The sequence below is a fragment of the Eubalaena glacialis genome, chromosome 1, assembly GCF_028564815.1.
Source record: "Eubalaena glacialis isolate mEubGla1 chromosome 1, mEubGla1.1.hap2.+ XY, whole genome shotgun sequence".
NCBI lineage: Eukaryota > Metazoa > Chordata > Mammalia > Artiodactyla > Balaenidae > Eubalaena > Eubalaena glacialis.
Genome location: NC_083716.1, coordinates 15,391,752 through 15,407,931, shown reverse-complemented (window position 1 = coordinate 15,407,931; position 16,180 = coordinate 15,391,752). Strand labels below are relative to the sequence as shown.

At 31.7% G+C, this 16,180-nt stretch overlaps 1 protein-coding gene across 1 annotated transcript in view; it reads left to right on the top strand.

The window, feature by feature from the left end:
- ATRNL1 (attractin like 1) overlaps positions 1–16,180 on the top strand; it is a 701,048-nt gene that overhangs the window by 219,876 nt on the left and 464,992 nt on the right. The window contains exon 21 of the mRNA XM_061191223.1: positions 6,289–6,341. Within this exon, the coding sequence (XP_061047206.1) occupies positions 6,289–6,341 (53 nt within the window). The remainder of the gene's footprint in view (positions 1–6,288; positions 6,342–16,180) is intronic.

Here is a 16,180-nt window from a genome sequence, read left to right as displayed (position 1 = left end):
TGCTTTTGGGGGGTTCTGTTTGAGACTTCCTTGTCTTCCCCTGTATTAGGTAATATCACCAAGGTGGCCAGATGGTTTTAGGTTTTTCTTTGTGGACATGTTTTAATTACTTCTTTAAAATAAGATATAAACTATTGAATTTCTTTAAAAGTAATAAACTATTCAGATTTTTAATCTCATCCTAAGTCTCTTTTATTCTTTGGCTTTAAGAATTTTTTCTTTTTGTTTTATCAGTTTTACTATGATTGCTTAGTTATTATTATTATTTATTCATTTATCATGTTGGGCATTTCAGAAAGTTCAGCCAGTACTCTTCAAATGTTGCTTCTTCTCCATTCTCTCTGTCTTCTGCTTTTGGAGTCCAGTAACACCAGAACTTTTATGTCTTTTTCATATTTTTCCACTCTCTCCTGACCTATTTTTCAGTTTACTTTTCTTTTTCCACTGTGTATAATTTGCTGTTAATCTCATCCATTCAGTTCCTAATTTTGGTTACTGTATTTTCATTTTCTTGTTTTTATATTTCCCAGTTTTTCAGACTAAATTCTTATTCTTAATCTGTTATAGTTTCTAATTGCCTTTTATAGTTTCCAAAATTTAGACAAATTTTTAATCTTGCCTGTTATCTCCTCCAATATAATAGCTATTTTAAAGCCTTTGGCTTTTCCTAGATAATATCTAAATTCCCATGGCTCTATTTCCATCATCCTTTGTTTTTCCTGGTTCCTGTTCTTGTTTTCTTACCTATTTCCATGCCCAGTTATTTTTTTATTTTGTACTGATACCATATTTGCAAAATATATTTATAGAAAATTTGAGACCATGGATTAAATCTTAGGGGAATTTGATTCTGCTATGTGTCTGAGGGCACATAGCATTAATCATTTTCAGGGATAAGGATGGTTCAAAGTAGATCTGCAGTCTCTGGAAGGCCTTTTTATGACCTTAAACCTAAGATTACACTTTGGGACTAAGCTCATGAACCTTTGGTGGCCCTGGAGTCCAGTCTTTTTCCTGTGAAATGCTGTTCCTATTCATAATTGGTGAAAAAGGGATCCCCGAAATGATTCTACGTCCTGGGAGTTCATTCTTTTCTGCATCCTGGCCTGGTAATTTTTCACTCTTTTGCTCTCCAATACTTTTAAGCATTAAAAAAATAAAACCTACTGTTTTTAGTAGTCTTCAACTACCTAGTTACTTCTGTTTATTATTATCGGACTTTGAAATCCATAAACAGCCTTACAATTCTAGAACCTGTATCTCCTCAGGTTCTATTGCAGTATTTACCATACCTTCATGTCTGAATTTTTATTGTTTATTTAGGATACATTGTCTGAGAAGTGTGGTGTCAATATTAATACTCTTATAGTACTTAATATCATATTTTTATTTATATTATATGGTATTATTTTTATGGGTTTCTTTAGAGGAAGAACAAAGCAAAAGCAAGGGTGTTTTACCTTATGTATAACTTTCATAATTTTTCATAAAAACACAAATTTATTTATCAGATTCTCAGCTGTTTTAAATAATCTGTTGTGATATTTCAAAATTATAGCAACTAGATGTCCCTCTTTTTAGCTTCTGAGTAGAAAAATTATATCTTATGATAAAATATGTATATATATTTAAATATTTAAATCAATAGGGACAAAATGAAATGCTATATTTTAACACTTAGAAATGTAGAATTATTTTATATTCTGTTTTTTTAGAAAGTGATACTTATCATGTAATGTGATCATTCACATAAATGGTAACCATTATTTAGGTGATATATAATGGTAATATTTACCCTTTCAAAGTCCCTAATGAATATTTCAGCCTAAATCTGTTTTATAAAAAGGTCTGGCTGTTTGCTTAGTGGGAATAGAGGATGATTATCTCTTTGCTTAGACACAGAAATACTTTGAAGTTATGTTTTTAATTAAGCCATGCAGAAGACTTCTGAGGCTTTTAATGTTTGTATCTGATATTTATACAGAAAGATGCTGAATTTTAAAAACATTACTTAGCTTACATATCAGAATTATTTTTAATGTAATTTATATAGTACAATATTAATTTGTTTAAAGAATTATTATTTATATCTATACTTTTCCCTTCATATTCTCTTTACCTCTTATAATCTGAGTTTGAATTTGATCAAATACTTTAACTTCTCAAATTATTTATGATATGAATTAGATTAGTACATATTCATATCTCAAATAATTGTATTGAAATATAATAAAAACTTTATGTATAACAAAAATATTATTGTGGACAGATCCTAAGGTGACTACTACTGATCTCTGCCTTCTGGTATTCACACATTATTGTATAATCCCCTTTCACTGAGTCTGGGCAGGACATGTGACTTGCTTCTAAACTAGAAAATTTAGCAAAGGTGATGGGATATCACTTCTATGGTTATGTTTAGTATTTTGTGTGTGTGTACGGTGTGAGGATTGGGTCTAATCTTATATTTTTCCAAATGGCCATCCAGTTGTCTCAATACCATTTAAGACGATGAATGTCTTTACTCCAGTCATTCAGAACACTATGCTTATGTTATACTAGATTTTTAGTTTCTGGAATTTCTGAAATTTTGTTTCTGGAATTTCTCTTCTGTACCATTTATCTTTCTATTTATGTACTAATGCCATACTGTTTTAATTTTATAGATGTTGAGTATATTTTAATGTCTTTTCAGTCTAGCTCCCCTCAAAGCTCTTCCTTTTCATTGCTGTTTCTAGCTATTCTTGTATGTTTATTTCTGTATGTGAACATTAAGATAAACTTTTCTAGCTCCTTTAAAGCTCATTAGAATTTTTATTAGATCAAATTAACCATTATCTTTGAAATTAACTGACAACCTGATGATGTTGAGATAGCCTAATGAAAAATGAGGAATATCTTTCAGCTTATTTATATCTACTTTTGTGTTTTTCAGGCTGAATTTTATGCCTAAAATTGCATTATGTTTCCTTTGCAACTATTTATTTCCTCAGTTGTTTGTAAGCACTGGTGATTCTTTAAATAATACCTGAAATTAAAATACCAAAAATTGGTGTTTAAACTCAACTCAGAATTGTATATTTTGAAAATACTTTTGATACATTCAAAATTCTTTCAATAATTATTAATATAAAACCTTTTAGACAATGTATGTTTCTAATTTGCTTTCTTGAGTTTGAAAATATAAAAGAGAATGTCGTTTTTATATTGGACACCTTCAAGAACTCTATAAAGCCTCTGAGTTTAATTCTTTTTTTTTTTTTTCTCATTTTTTTTTTTTTTTTAAACATCTTTATTGAAGTATAATTGCTTTACAATGGTGTGCTAGCTTCTGCTTTACAACAAAGTGAATCAGTTACACATATACATATGTTGCCATATCTCTTCCCTCTTGCATCTCCCTCCCTCCCACCCTCCCTATCCCACCCCTCTAGGTGGTCACAAAGCACCGAGCTGATCTCCCTGTGCTATGCGGCTGCTTCCCACTAGTTATCTATTTTACATTTGGTAGTGTATACATGTCCATGACACTCTCTCACCCTGTCACATCTCACCCCTCCCCCTCCCCATATCCTCAAGTCCATTCTCTAGTAGGTCTGTGTCTTTATTCCCATCTTGCCACTAGGTTCTTCATGACCTCTTTTTTTTTTTTTCCCTTAGATTCCATATATATGTGTTAGCATACTGTATTTGTTTTTCTCTTTCTGACTTACTTCACTCTGTATGACAGACTCTAACTCCATCCACCTCATTACAAACACCTCCATTTCATTTCTTTTTATGGCTGAGTAATATTCCATTGTATATATGTGCCACATCTTCTTTATCCATTCATCCGATGATGGACACCTAGGTTGCTTCCATGTCCTGGCTATTGTAAACAGAGCTGCAATGAATATTTTGGTACATGACTCTTTCTGAATTATGGTTTTCTCAGGGTATATGCCCAGTAGTGGGATTGCTGGGTCATATGGTAGTTCTATTTTTAGTTTTTTAAGGAACCTCCATACTGTTCTCCATAGTGGCTGTATCAATTTACATTCCCACCAACAGTGCAAGAGGGTTCCCTTTTCTCCACACCCTCTCCAGCATTTATTGTTTCTAGATTTTTTGATGATGGCCATTCTGACCGGTGTGAGATGATACCTCATTGTAGTTTTGATTTGCATTTCTCTAATGATTAAAGATGTTGAGCATTCTTTCATGTGTCTGTTGGCAATCTGTATCTCTTCTTTGGAGAAATGTCTATTTAGGTCTTCTGCCCATTTTTGGATTGGGTTGTTTGTTTTTTTGTTATTGAGCTGCATGAGCTGCTTGTAAATCTTGGAGATTAATCCTTTGTCCGTTGCTTCATTTGCAAATATTTTCTCCCATTCTGACTGAGTTTAATTCTTAACAAGGTGGTGTTTATTCCTTATTTGTGTCAAAATTCTGAGCTTGAGTTATGAAAGCCAGCAGAAGTTACTTTCTAAACAAGAGCATATAATTTCATCCTTATGAGAAAATTTGTGTTTTGGAGAAAATAAAATTTTAAGTATTCCTTTTAAAAATTATATTATGTTGAAGGTAAACATGTTACAATAATTTCCAGTCCAATACATTATTATATAATTTGAATAAACTAATTATTAATAACAAAAATGAAAGCTTCATGTCTTCCGTATTGGAAAATAGGTTTGTATTGGAGCTCTTGAAGTCAACTCATAGATAAATTAAAAAGTACTTGAAATCCCTTGTCATTTGTCAAAGTTATTCATCTTAGATTGCTATGTGAACTTGAAAGCCATCTATTTAGGCAGTAAGATATACAGGGAATACCGTGCATAACACTGCAGGGAATATTATGTTGAATATTTTCCTATTCTAAAAATAGTATTGTGATACCCATTTGCAACAAGTCAAGTTAACTTTTTGTGAGAGAAAAAGGAATTATAACGGTATTGTAAATCAGTCCTTTATGTGTATACTTGGTACAAAGTGATAGGATTTAAGTAGGTGAGTCTAAAGGAAGGGACAATAGTATAGGAATAGTATGGATTCTGAAGTGCTTAACCTAGCAGTAATGAGTATGATCATTTTTGAAAGCTAGAAAACTACTATATAACACACATTTTAAAAGTAACTTTTGGAGAAGTCACAGAAAACCTAAGTTTACCCCTAAGTTCCTTTTTTCCAGAGGATAAAGTTAGTGGTATAAAGGGCTATATATTTCTACTTTAATTTTGTAGTTACTGTAGAAAAGTATTTACTCTTCAACTCATTTTTTTTCATGGATGCAAAAAATTATCAAGCACATGACTGAAAATTGCGTTCAGAATGTAACTGATTATTTACTTTATTATTCTCAACTGTTTGACCCTTCATTAATTAAAATATATATGTATTAAAATTATTCCTCAGTTCTAAGTAACTACTAAAACTAAAGACATTTTTGGAAGAATTTTCTCACCTTTTAAAATTCTGCATATAATTTAAATATTGAGTCACTTTATACAATTACCCTTGTGTACATTTTATAATAATTAAATTTGGATGGCATTCCAAGAAGTAGCATTATGCAAAGCCAAGCTATATCTCTGTTAGTCACTAATTGTTATTTTAATTGAATTGTAGAAATAGGGATTGAAAAAATATGGACTTCAGAAATTTTCAAAATACTTATGATTATCTCCCACTGCTATAGTTAACCATAATTTTAAAGAATTTAACTCAGAATTCATGAGTTTGAATGCTCATGTGTTCTTTCATTTTGTTATAATCTGCTTACATGAATTTAGAGTTTGAACTCCTGAATTTAGGACTGGATGATTTAGAGAAAACTTTCCTCCATTACGCAATTGAGGAGGTCTTTTTAAAATACAGATTCATTGGTTTAGAAACTGGGGAAAAATATATTAATTTCAAAGAATACCAGAAGTAAGAAAAAGATGTGATTTATGAATTCCCACAACTTTTTCCCCCTACCTAAAAATGTCTTTAAATCTTTATCCAGACTTGAAAATTCTTCCTCATATTGTTAAGGGAGAATACATATCCCCCAAGCTTTTATCCCATCCCCTATATTCCTCTTGTGTATGTTTGTGTTTTCCACTTATTTCTTCTCTCACGCATTCCCGTATGTAGGCTTTCTACATTAATTCTTTTGAAGATTTGTTTTTAAAACTTCAATTAATAGTAGTTTTTAAGATGTTTTAATGTAGAGTTTAATTACTTTTTTGCTGGAAGGAAAAACATGAGGCTTTTGAATTTTGTTGCTTAATAGTAAATGAGACTTTTGTATTTCTACAGATGTGACTCTGAAAATCGCTATGTTGGTAATCCACTTAGAGGAACATGTTATTGTAAGTATTTGTATTTTTTATTTTAAATAGTTGGTTTGTTTTATTAGTTTCAGGTGATTTTGCAGGTAATAAAATTCATATTGAATAACTGATGTTGTCATTAATATGTTACCATTTCTATTTTTAAATCTTTTAACTCCATATATATTGCTAAGAAAGTCAGTGTCTTCTTGCTATATTCTCTAATTATATTTGGTGCATTTTTTTCTACTCTGAAGAGTAAAACAGCAATAGATCTTATTCTGAACATGCAACAAAATATAGAACTTGAGTAAACTCAGCTGGATTTTGATGTAATCTTTTTCATTATGATTAAATTTTGAACAGATAGAATTTTGTGATAGATTTTTCCGGGAGGCAATTTTGGTTATTACTAAAAAGCTACGCTGATTTTGTACTGAAAGATCCTTTTATTGGGTAATGATCATATGGCAGATGTATGTTTAACTTTCAAGAAACAAGCAAACTATTTCCAAAATGGTTGTATTATTTTACATTTCCACTAGCAGTGTATGAGATTTTCAGTTCTTCAGAATCTCTCGGTAAAAAAACCTTTTGTAGGTTTCATCATATCTTTTTTTACGTAGACAATAATGTGTTCTGCAAATAATGGAATTTAATTACTTCATTTTCTCGCTGGATGCCTTTTTTTTTTGGTCTTATTGCATTGGTACCTCTGGTATCATGTAAAAAGATATGATAAGCATGCAATTATTTTTGACTTGTTCCTGATCTTAGAGGGAAAGCACTCAGTCTTTCACCATTAAGTATGTTGTAAGCTTTTCATATATGCCTTCATTAAGTTGAGGAAATTCCCTTCTATTCCTACTCTGCTGAGTATTTTTATCGAGAATGGATGATTTTTATGTCATACATTTTTTCTACCTCAATTGAGATGACCATAAGGTGTTTCTATACTTTGTTAGTATAGTAATTTTAGTTTCAAAAATTAATGGGTGGTATAACATTACATGGATATATCACTGTTTTTTGGTCCATTTACCAGTTGATGGACATTGGGATTATTTCTAGGCTTTGGCTATTAGAAAAATGCTGACATTTAGGTAGTCTATATATTTTCATTTTTGGGGGGTAGCTTCCTAGGAGTGGAATTGGGAGGTTAGATGATATGCTTATGGTCAAGAAACTGTCAAATGATTTTATAGCATGGATATACTGTTTTACATTCCCACTAGCAATTTATATATGTTTCAGTTTTTCTACATTCTCATCAATACTTTATATTGTCTATCTTTTTGATTATAGCCATTCTAGAGTATTAGTAGTATCTTGTGGTTTAAATTTGCATTTCTATTATGACTAATAACTCTGAGTTCAATTTCATGTGTCCGTGTCTTGAACATGTTTTGTTAGATATGTAAAATACTAATTTCCTAATACTTTTGTTGCTATTTCAAATAGTATCTTTTAAAACTACATTTTCTATTTGTTTGATATGGTAAAATGAACTTCATTTTAGTATACTGATCTGACATTCATAAAGGTCAGTGAACTCTGTTATTAATTCTAATGGTTTATAAATGTTTGATTTTTAAATGCAGTTAGTTATATTACATGCAAATAATTTTATTCCTCACTTTTCCAATTTTTTATCCCATTATTGGGATGGTTGGGATCTCTCTTTCAGTGCTGAGTCAAAGTGATGGTAGTAGACATTACCATCAAGTCGAGAGTTTGGTATAATTTATAGAATATTCCCTGTATCAAGTTAAGAAAATTCCTGTTTATATTAGTGTGCTGCAAGATTTCATCATGAGTGACTTTTTCCTTTACCTTGTTATATATGAAGCTGAATTAATAGATTTTCATTAATTAGACATCTTTTCATTCTGGGGTAAACTGAACATAGTTATGGTATATTATTATTGGGGATACTGCTAAATATTATTTGTTTATATTTTATTTAGGATTATTGTCAGTATAAATGAATGCAGACTATATTTTTACAGTATTTTTTCTGATGAATTGACCTTTGAGTTGTTGTTTTTCTTTTCTAACTAAATATTGTGTAACTATGGTAATAACTTTTAAAGTTGAATTTGACAAGATTGCTGTTTTATTCTTTTATTTTTTTAACATCTTTATTGGAGTATAATTGCTTTACAATGGTGTGTTAGTTTCTGCTTTATAATAAAGTGAATCAACTATACATATACATATATCCCCATATCTCCTCCCTCTTGCGTCTCCCTCCCACCCTCCCTTTCCCACCCCTCTAGGTGGTCACAAAGCACCGAGCTGATCTCCCTGTGCTATGTGGCTGCTTTCCACTAGCTATCTATTTTACATTTGGTAGTGTATATATTTTAAAACAAGAATAGTTAAAAAATATCAAGTGAACTTCAAAGGTTAGCTGAATTCAACTGAGATCTCTGAGTCTCATGCTTCTTTATTGGTAGTTTTTTGTTGTTGTTGTTCATCTTTTTTCCCCCCCATATTATAGCATTAGCTTTGGGTTTATTCATCCTTTCCACTGATTTTGTTTTCTAGTTCATCAATTTTAGGTTTTGTCTTTAGTAATATCCTTCTCTTTTATAGTTTATAATTTTTGTTTTGCCTACATTTGATATGTTTTCTTATTAATATTATTTTCTACATAGTTTATGGTTCAATTTTTATCTTCTTTTTGTATTTTATGTGAGAATTTTCTTAATTTCAATTAAGTAAATCTTATTAAAACCATCTTTTAATTATGTTTTCTAATTTTCTTGAGAATGCGGCATAAAAAGATCCCAAAACTTACTAAGGTATTTTTGTAGCCTATGGGACATTTGACAGTGTTTGGAGGCATTTTTATGTATCACAAGTAGGTGTGGTGTGTGGGTCCTATGGACTTCCAGTGGGTAGAGGGTGTTACATATTCTACAATGCACATGAGAGCTCCTTAGAACAAAGAATTATCGGACCCAAAATGTCAACATTGTGGGGGCTGAGAAATCCTGATTTAGAGGTTTAATCAGATCCAGATATGATTTTGGAGGAAACACTATTTCACAGGTGGGTTTGTGTTCGTCATGTAGCAGAAGCAAATAATGCCTGCGAGTCTCTCTTTTTATGTTCTTAGCAGACACTGACGCTCAATGTTAGATTGTAGTTGATTAAGGGTTGTAAGCTGGTATTCTAACTCCTTTATTTCTTGATTGAAAAACTTCTGTAAAAACAAATTTCCTCATGCGAGGTATTTGCTTTCTTATTGGTACAGTCATATAGGAAAGGCATGATAAATGCTCTAATTTTTTTTTTTTAATTAGTGGTTTTCAAAATAAAGAACTGTTTGCTTAATATCTTTCCAAGGTGACAACTAGGTTTGTTGTTTTTGTGTTGTAAACTTATGGACACAAACATATTTAATATGTTTCAATCCACTTGCAATTATTTTCCGTACTGATGTTTATATTATCTATTTTCTATGTCTTTTAATTGATCCTTGTTGTCTATATTTTCCACATTCATTTTGTTTTACTTCTCTCAAACATCCTGGATTTTATGGAGACATATTTTTGTCTGATTTCTTAAAATTAGATATTCTTAATTGATTCTTCTTGAATCTTTAGTGTTTCTTGTGTCCCAAAGGAGTAACTAGTTACAATTATGGACACAAGTAAATTACATTCCATTTTTTTAGGAATAATAAATATACTAATATTTAAGCCTTTTATATTTGAGACTAAGCTGATTTTTCTTTAGATCAGTGCTATCCAAAATAAATATAATGTAAGCCACATGTGGAATTAAAATTTTTCACTAGCTACATCACAAAAATTAAACCGGTGAAATCATTTTTAATAATGTATTCTATTTAATTCAGCATACCTAAAATGTCATTTTAATATGTCACAGTATAAAAAATCATCAATGACCTTTTCTTTTTAGTTTTTCTTCTAAGTGTTTGAAATACAGTTTGTATGCTATACTAATGGCAGTCCCAATTCAAATCAGTCACATTTAAGTTACTCAGTAGGCACATGTGAATAGTGGCTACCATATTGGGCAGCTCACCTATTATATAGGACTCTCACCCTCTTTTAAAAATGTTAAAAGGATAGTCATGAAGCACTAGATGGCAGTCTTGTCATTTGTTATGAGACCTTTAAAGTTTAATAACATTTAAAAGAAATGGTGTTAAAAAAAAAAAAAAGAAAAGGTCAGTAGTTCTTGCAATAGTGTTAATGGAAGCTATTCTGATTTTAAAGATTGGAGTGAAATTTAAAATGCAGGTCCACACTGTAACTTGAAGCAATTGAGTGCAATGTGGTGTTAATTTAATTGAAAGTAATACTTCAGCAGTTATATCCTATAGACAGTCTTAGTAGTTTTTTAAACTTCAATTTAAAACCCCAAACCAAATGTATTAGATAGTTATCATGCATCACATGGAATAAAAAGAGTTTCTAGCAATGATATCAAATTTGATTGACCCTTGTAAACATTGAAGTACTCAATCTATCTTGGCAAATATGAAAAGTAGTAGCCACAAAGTAGTATAGTTTCTTTTTTTCTTAAATGCTTTTAAAAAAATTATAACAACAATTATAATGAAGAAAACCTTAAACACAAGATGAAAGACTCGACTATGAAAATGTTATATAGAGGGTATATTTCAATGAGTAGAATCAGAGTACGGAAAGTCACTTACTGAAATCATCTACTTTTTGCTCCTACTATGTGTAATGTCCACACTGTCAATTGTATTTCAGTATATTTCCAAGTAATCTAACATATTTGGGTTTTTTTCTCCTGTTACTCTGAAAAATTACTCTTTTACTTGATTTTCTCCTATTGCTGTGTAGAGTTCAGTGTGCAATTTTGTGATGAAAATAATATACTGCCTCTTCTAAGAGTAAGAAATTTAATTACTACTTTTATATTCAGTGTTCACCTCTACCACTCATCACATCTTACCTTAGATTATATTACTAAAAATCAAAATACTTATCTATTCATCTCACTGTAAACCCTTTAATTATTATTGATTTATTTAATTAATGTTTGTCTTGGACTGAAAGACATTATTTATAAGCATATTATTTATTGAATTTGATTTTTTTCTTTTGTTTGATAAAAGAGAGATAATATTTCTAGTAAGTGTTATTATAGCTGTAAATTAAAATAACAAATATCAGTCTCAATTTTATTACTTAAAATGCTATGTCATACAAAACAGTGAAAGCAATTAAAACTTGAATTAACCTTATATTTAGTTTAACTATTCTAAAAGGTTCTCCCCTTTTAAATGAAATATACTGTACTTTAATGGTTTATGTGACTTTTTAACTAATAAGTATAAATAACAATTTAAATAGGGTCTGGCTGGTCCATCTGCAAATAGAGCAGAAGTGACCTTGATCAACACAGAAAATCTAAATTCTTATATTTCACAAATTGAAGACATGATGGATTGAAGATTATCTGACAAAACATAAATGAATCACATGGTTGACATTTTAATCTTATTCTTTGATTCATGTGTTCTTATTAAATTTTATGAAGCTTATATGCTAGTGTTTTAAACTGTTTATTTCAGAATTAAATATTTTAGCATATTACAAAATGAAGGACAATACAGCACAATTATGAAAAAGTTAAAAATAACTGAGAGAGGGACTTCCCTGGTGGTCCAGTGGTTAAGACTCTGCACTTCCACTGCAGGGGGCACAGGTTCAATCCCTGGTCTGGGAACTAAGCCAAAAAGAAAATAGCTGAGAGAAAAAAAATTGCTACTGAATTAATGTAGAAGAGAGAGATGAAAATTTATTTGACTGTATACTTATAATAAAAGTGTTATATTATTCTGGTTATGTAAATAACATAAACACACTGTAAAAATAATTAAATAAAGCAAAAAAAAGTTTAATGAGGAAAACAAAAATGTCTGCAAACCTCCCACCAGGGCTCCCGAGTGGAGCTGTGCTGTCTGTGCCCTCTGCAAAGGTGCCCAGCTGCGAGGCCGAGTGGCACCTCATCTCCTGAACTTCCTCTTCTCGCTTTATCTGTCTTGAGCAAGGGTTGATAGCTCCTTATTTGTATGAAGATGTTGAATGTGCTTTTCTTTTTTTTTTTTTTTTTTGACTTGTGAATTTGTTTTTATTTTTATTGGGCTATAGGGGATGGGTTGGGAAATATCTCTGCAAGTTATGCCCTACTAGGGAAATGTCCATTCTAACTTCCCTGGGGTAGCTTTCGGAGCTTTTTCTTTTTCTTGGAGCTGCTGCTCTTGCTGGCAGCAGCCTCTTCAGGTCCACTGCTGAGTGGCTCCTCCTTGGAAGAGAATTTCCTCTTTTTCTTGGGAAATGCTGAATGCATGTCTTTCTAAATAAATTATGTCCTGAGAATGATTTTACATAAAAGAGGTAATAGCATATATAATATTCCTATTGTGAACAACTTTTTTCCACAGATGTATAGCTCATTATTTAGGATCATTTATTAAGTAAGACTGGAAAACCACCTGATTTTAAAATAATGATAATACTAGTTAAACTTTATTGAGCACTTACTGTGCCAGGCTATTTTAAGCTTTTTACATTTATTAGCTTGTTTAATCCTCAAATGAGAAGGGTATGGTTATTTTCTTTTTCATCTTTGTTGGAGTATAATTGCTTTACAATGTTGTGTTAGTTTCTGCTGTACAACAAAGTGAATCAGCTATATGTATACATATATCCCCGTATACCCTCCCTCTTGAGGCTCCCTCCCACCCTCCCTATCCCACCCCTCTAGGTCATCACAAAGCATCGAGTTGATCATCCTCTGCTATGCAGCAGCTTCCCACTAGCCATCCATTTTACATTTGGTAGCATATATATGTCAATGCTACTCTCTCACTTCGTCCCAGCTTCCCTTCCCCCTACTCTGCATCCTCAAGTCCGTTCTCTATGTCTGCGTCTTTATTCCTACCCCGCCACTAGGTTCATCCGTACCGTTTTTTAGATTCCATATATATGCGTTAGCATACGGTATTTGTTTTTCTCTTTCTGACTTACTTCACTCTCTATGACAGACTCCAGGTCCATCCACCTCATTTCAGATAACTCAGTTTCATTCCTTTTTATGGCTGAGTAATATTCCATTGTATATGTGTGCCACATCTTCTTTATCCATTCATCTGTCAATGGACATTTAGGTTGCTTCCATGTCCTGGCTATTGTAAATAGTGCTGCAGTGAACATTGTGGTACATGACTCTTTTTGAATTATGGTTTTCTCAGGGTACTTGCCCAGTAGTGGGATTGCCGGGTCATATGGTAGTTCTATTTTTAGTTTTTTAAGGTATGCTTATTATTGCCGTTTTTTAATTTGAGGGAAAAGAGGTAGAGAAAGTTTAATTCATTTGTATAGGATCACACGGCTAGGAAATGTCAAAGCCAGTTTCAATCCAGGCAGCCTGGGTCTATACCCACCTCTGGATCTATACCACTCACTCTCAACCACAGGTAATAAAACTAGAGCAACAAAAATTCGCAGTATATTTAACCTAAGCGTTGTTTTTATATGAATAAAGTAAAAACATCATGTTAAAGGAAATGAAAACAGGGCCTAAATAATTAAAAATTTAAACTATTTTCTCAAATGAAGTCTTCATATGAAAATATGCTTACCAAAATTGATATATAAATTTTATGCAGTTCTAATTAGAATTCATTCAGTTCAATATTTTGAAGGGTATGCATAGAATAAATTATCTTAAAGTTTATTTTATATGCTGCACTTTTAGAATATTCAGTAAAATTGTGAAAAGGAAGATTAGTGAGAAACTCCCACCTGACAGATATTCAGACATAGGGTAACTCTAACTGTACTGGTTGCTATTCTGGTATAAGAATCAATTGACAAAATAGAGTTCAGGATTAGATTCCTGAACATTTGGGAATTTATATGGCAGTCATTTTATTTTTATAAAAGTTCTTAATGACTTAATCTGCTTGTTCTAAAATATCCCAGACTTTACCTTAGATTGTGGCTTTTGTATTTACTATTTTTCTGCCTCAAATACTCCATCTCTAACTAATAGTCAACTCTTACCTAAAATAGACTCCCTTAGGTATTACAATAACTTTTTTTTTCCATCCTAATACACTGAAATGAAATTATCTTACTTGTTTATTTGTTTACTTGAATGTGGGTTTTCTTTACTTATTAGAAAGAAAATCTGTGAACCCAAGACCTTCTGTCGTTGGAACCTGTACTTAGAAAAGCCTGTGGCTCCTAGGAAGGCTTTCAGGAAATATATACTGGAGTACACATGTAAATTATTAACAAATGAATGAATACACATGTATTGTGGCTGTATGGGCAAGTATTTTTATTGATAGGGTGTTTGACCAAAAATGTTTGGAGATCATGTTATACGTTATCAAGTAAAAGTTGCTTTACATTATTTTTTAATTTATTTACATAAAGTAGTACAGCTTTAAGCACCAGCCATTGATTTAAATACAAATGAGTTTCAATCTTTGTTTTTCTACTTAGCCTGTGGAACATTTGCTACAAATAAAATTTAAGCAGTTTTCCATATGTCATTGCAGAATAATGGAAAGTTTAGCTACTTGGAGATACTACGAAGCAAAGGAAGGTGGCTTCTGAAGAGATCATAGTATATTATATGAAAACCCGTAAATTAGAATCATTGACATAGAGGCATTGGTGGTCATGGTCCATCCTCTTTTATTCATTGATGAAAAAAGTAAGACTCCATGGGTTGAAGTGTATATCCTAGGCCACACAATGAGTCATTCAGAGTGTGGTTAATAACAAAGGTTCTGTGCTTTTTCTGTGATATTATATCTAGCAAGTGTTCAACTTGCAAAAGTCCTGCAACAGATTTTGCCTTTGCAATTATTCTAAATGTTTCAAGTTCAATAGAAATTCTTAATTAATAATTGTAAGCATGGATAGTACTGTTCAGCAAGCAAGGAAATATTGTATTTATTGAATATTTATTATGTGTGAAACGATTTAATATTATTTCATTTAATATGCACAAGGATGACATATTTTTTCTCCTTAATTTTTACTTACTTAAGAGCTATACTGTTAGTGCTTGGAGAGACTGTCAGTTATTGGAATTGACTCACTTTTGTTTATTCATTCAACATATGTTTATTGACTAACTACTTGGTTGGACTCTGGGGGTACTACAGAGAACAAAACGTGTTCTGCTCCACTGAAGCTTATAAAGTTGTAGGGAAGATAGATATTAAACTCGTTATATAGTTACCTAGATATGATTGTCATAAGAACTCTGAATGAGAATTATAGATGCTTTGGGAATATATTACAAGAGATTACAAGAGAGCTTGACCTAATTTGTGGACCCGGGAGTAGAAGTGGGTGAAGCAAGAGAATAATGAAGCTTTGATGTGAAAGATGACTTGGTAGCGGAGTCGTGATGGTGTGAGTATGGGAAGGAGTAGGATCAGCGGGGGCAGCTTGCACAAAGGTCAGTGGCTGGAAAGAACATGGCATATGATATACTAATACTTTAACACACACAACTAGGTGAAGGGGGTTAGAGGATGAGGTGTGTGAGATATGAAGGGTCAAATCATGTAGCGCTTTATAGGACATGTAAGGACTTAAGAAAAATCTTTAGAAAAATGAGAAGCCGTTGAAGGATGTTAAGAGGAGAGTAAAATGTTAAATTTTAATTTTGAAATAATCAGGCTGCTTGCAGTATGTCAAACAGCTTGGTGAGGGCAATAGAGCATGAAAGGATCATTTTAGTTCATTTTCTGAGGCATTGTTCCTGCAGCTACATTTTAAATATGACTGTGATACATTTAGACTGTGAGTGTACTTGAACTTATATTAACATAAGTT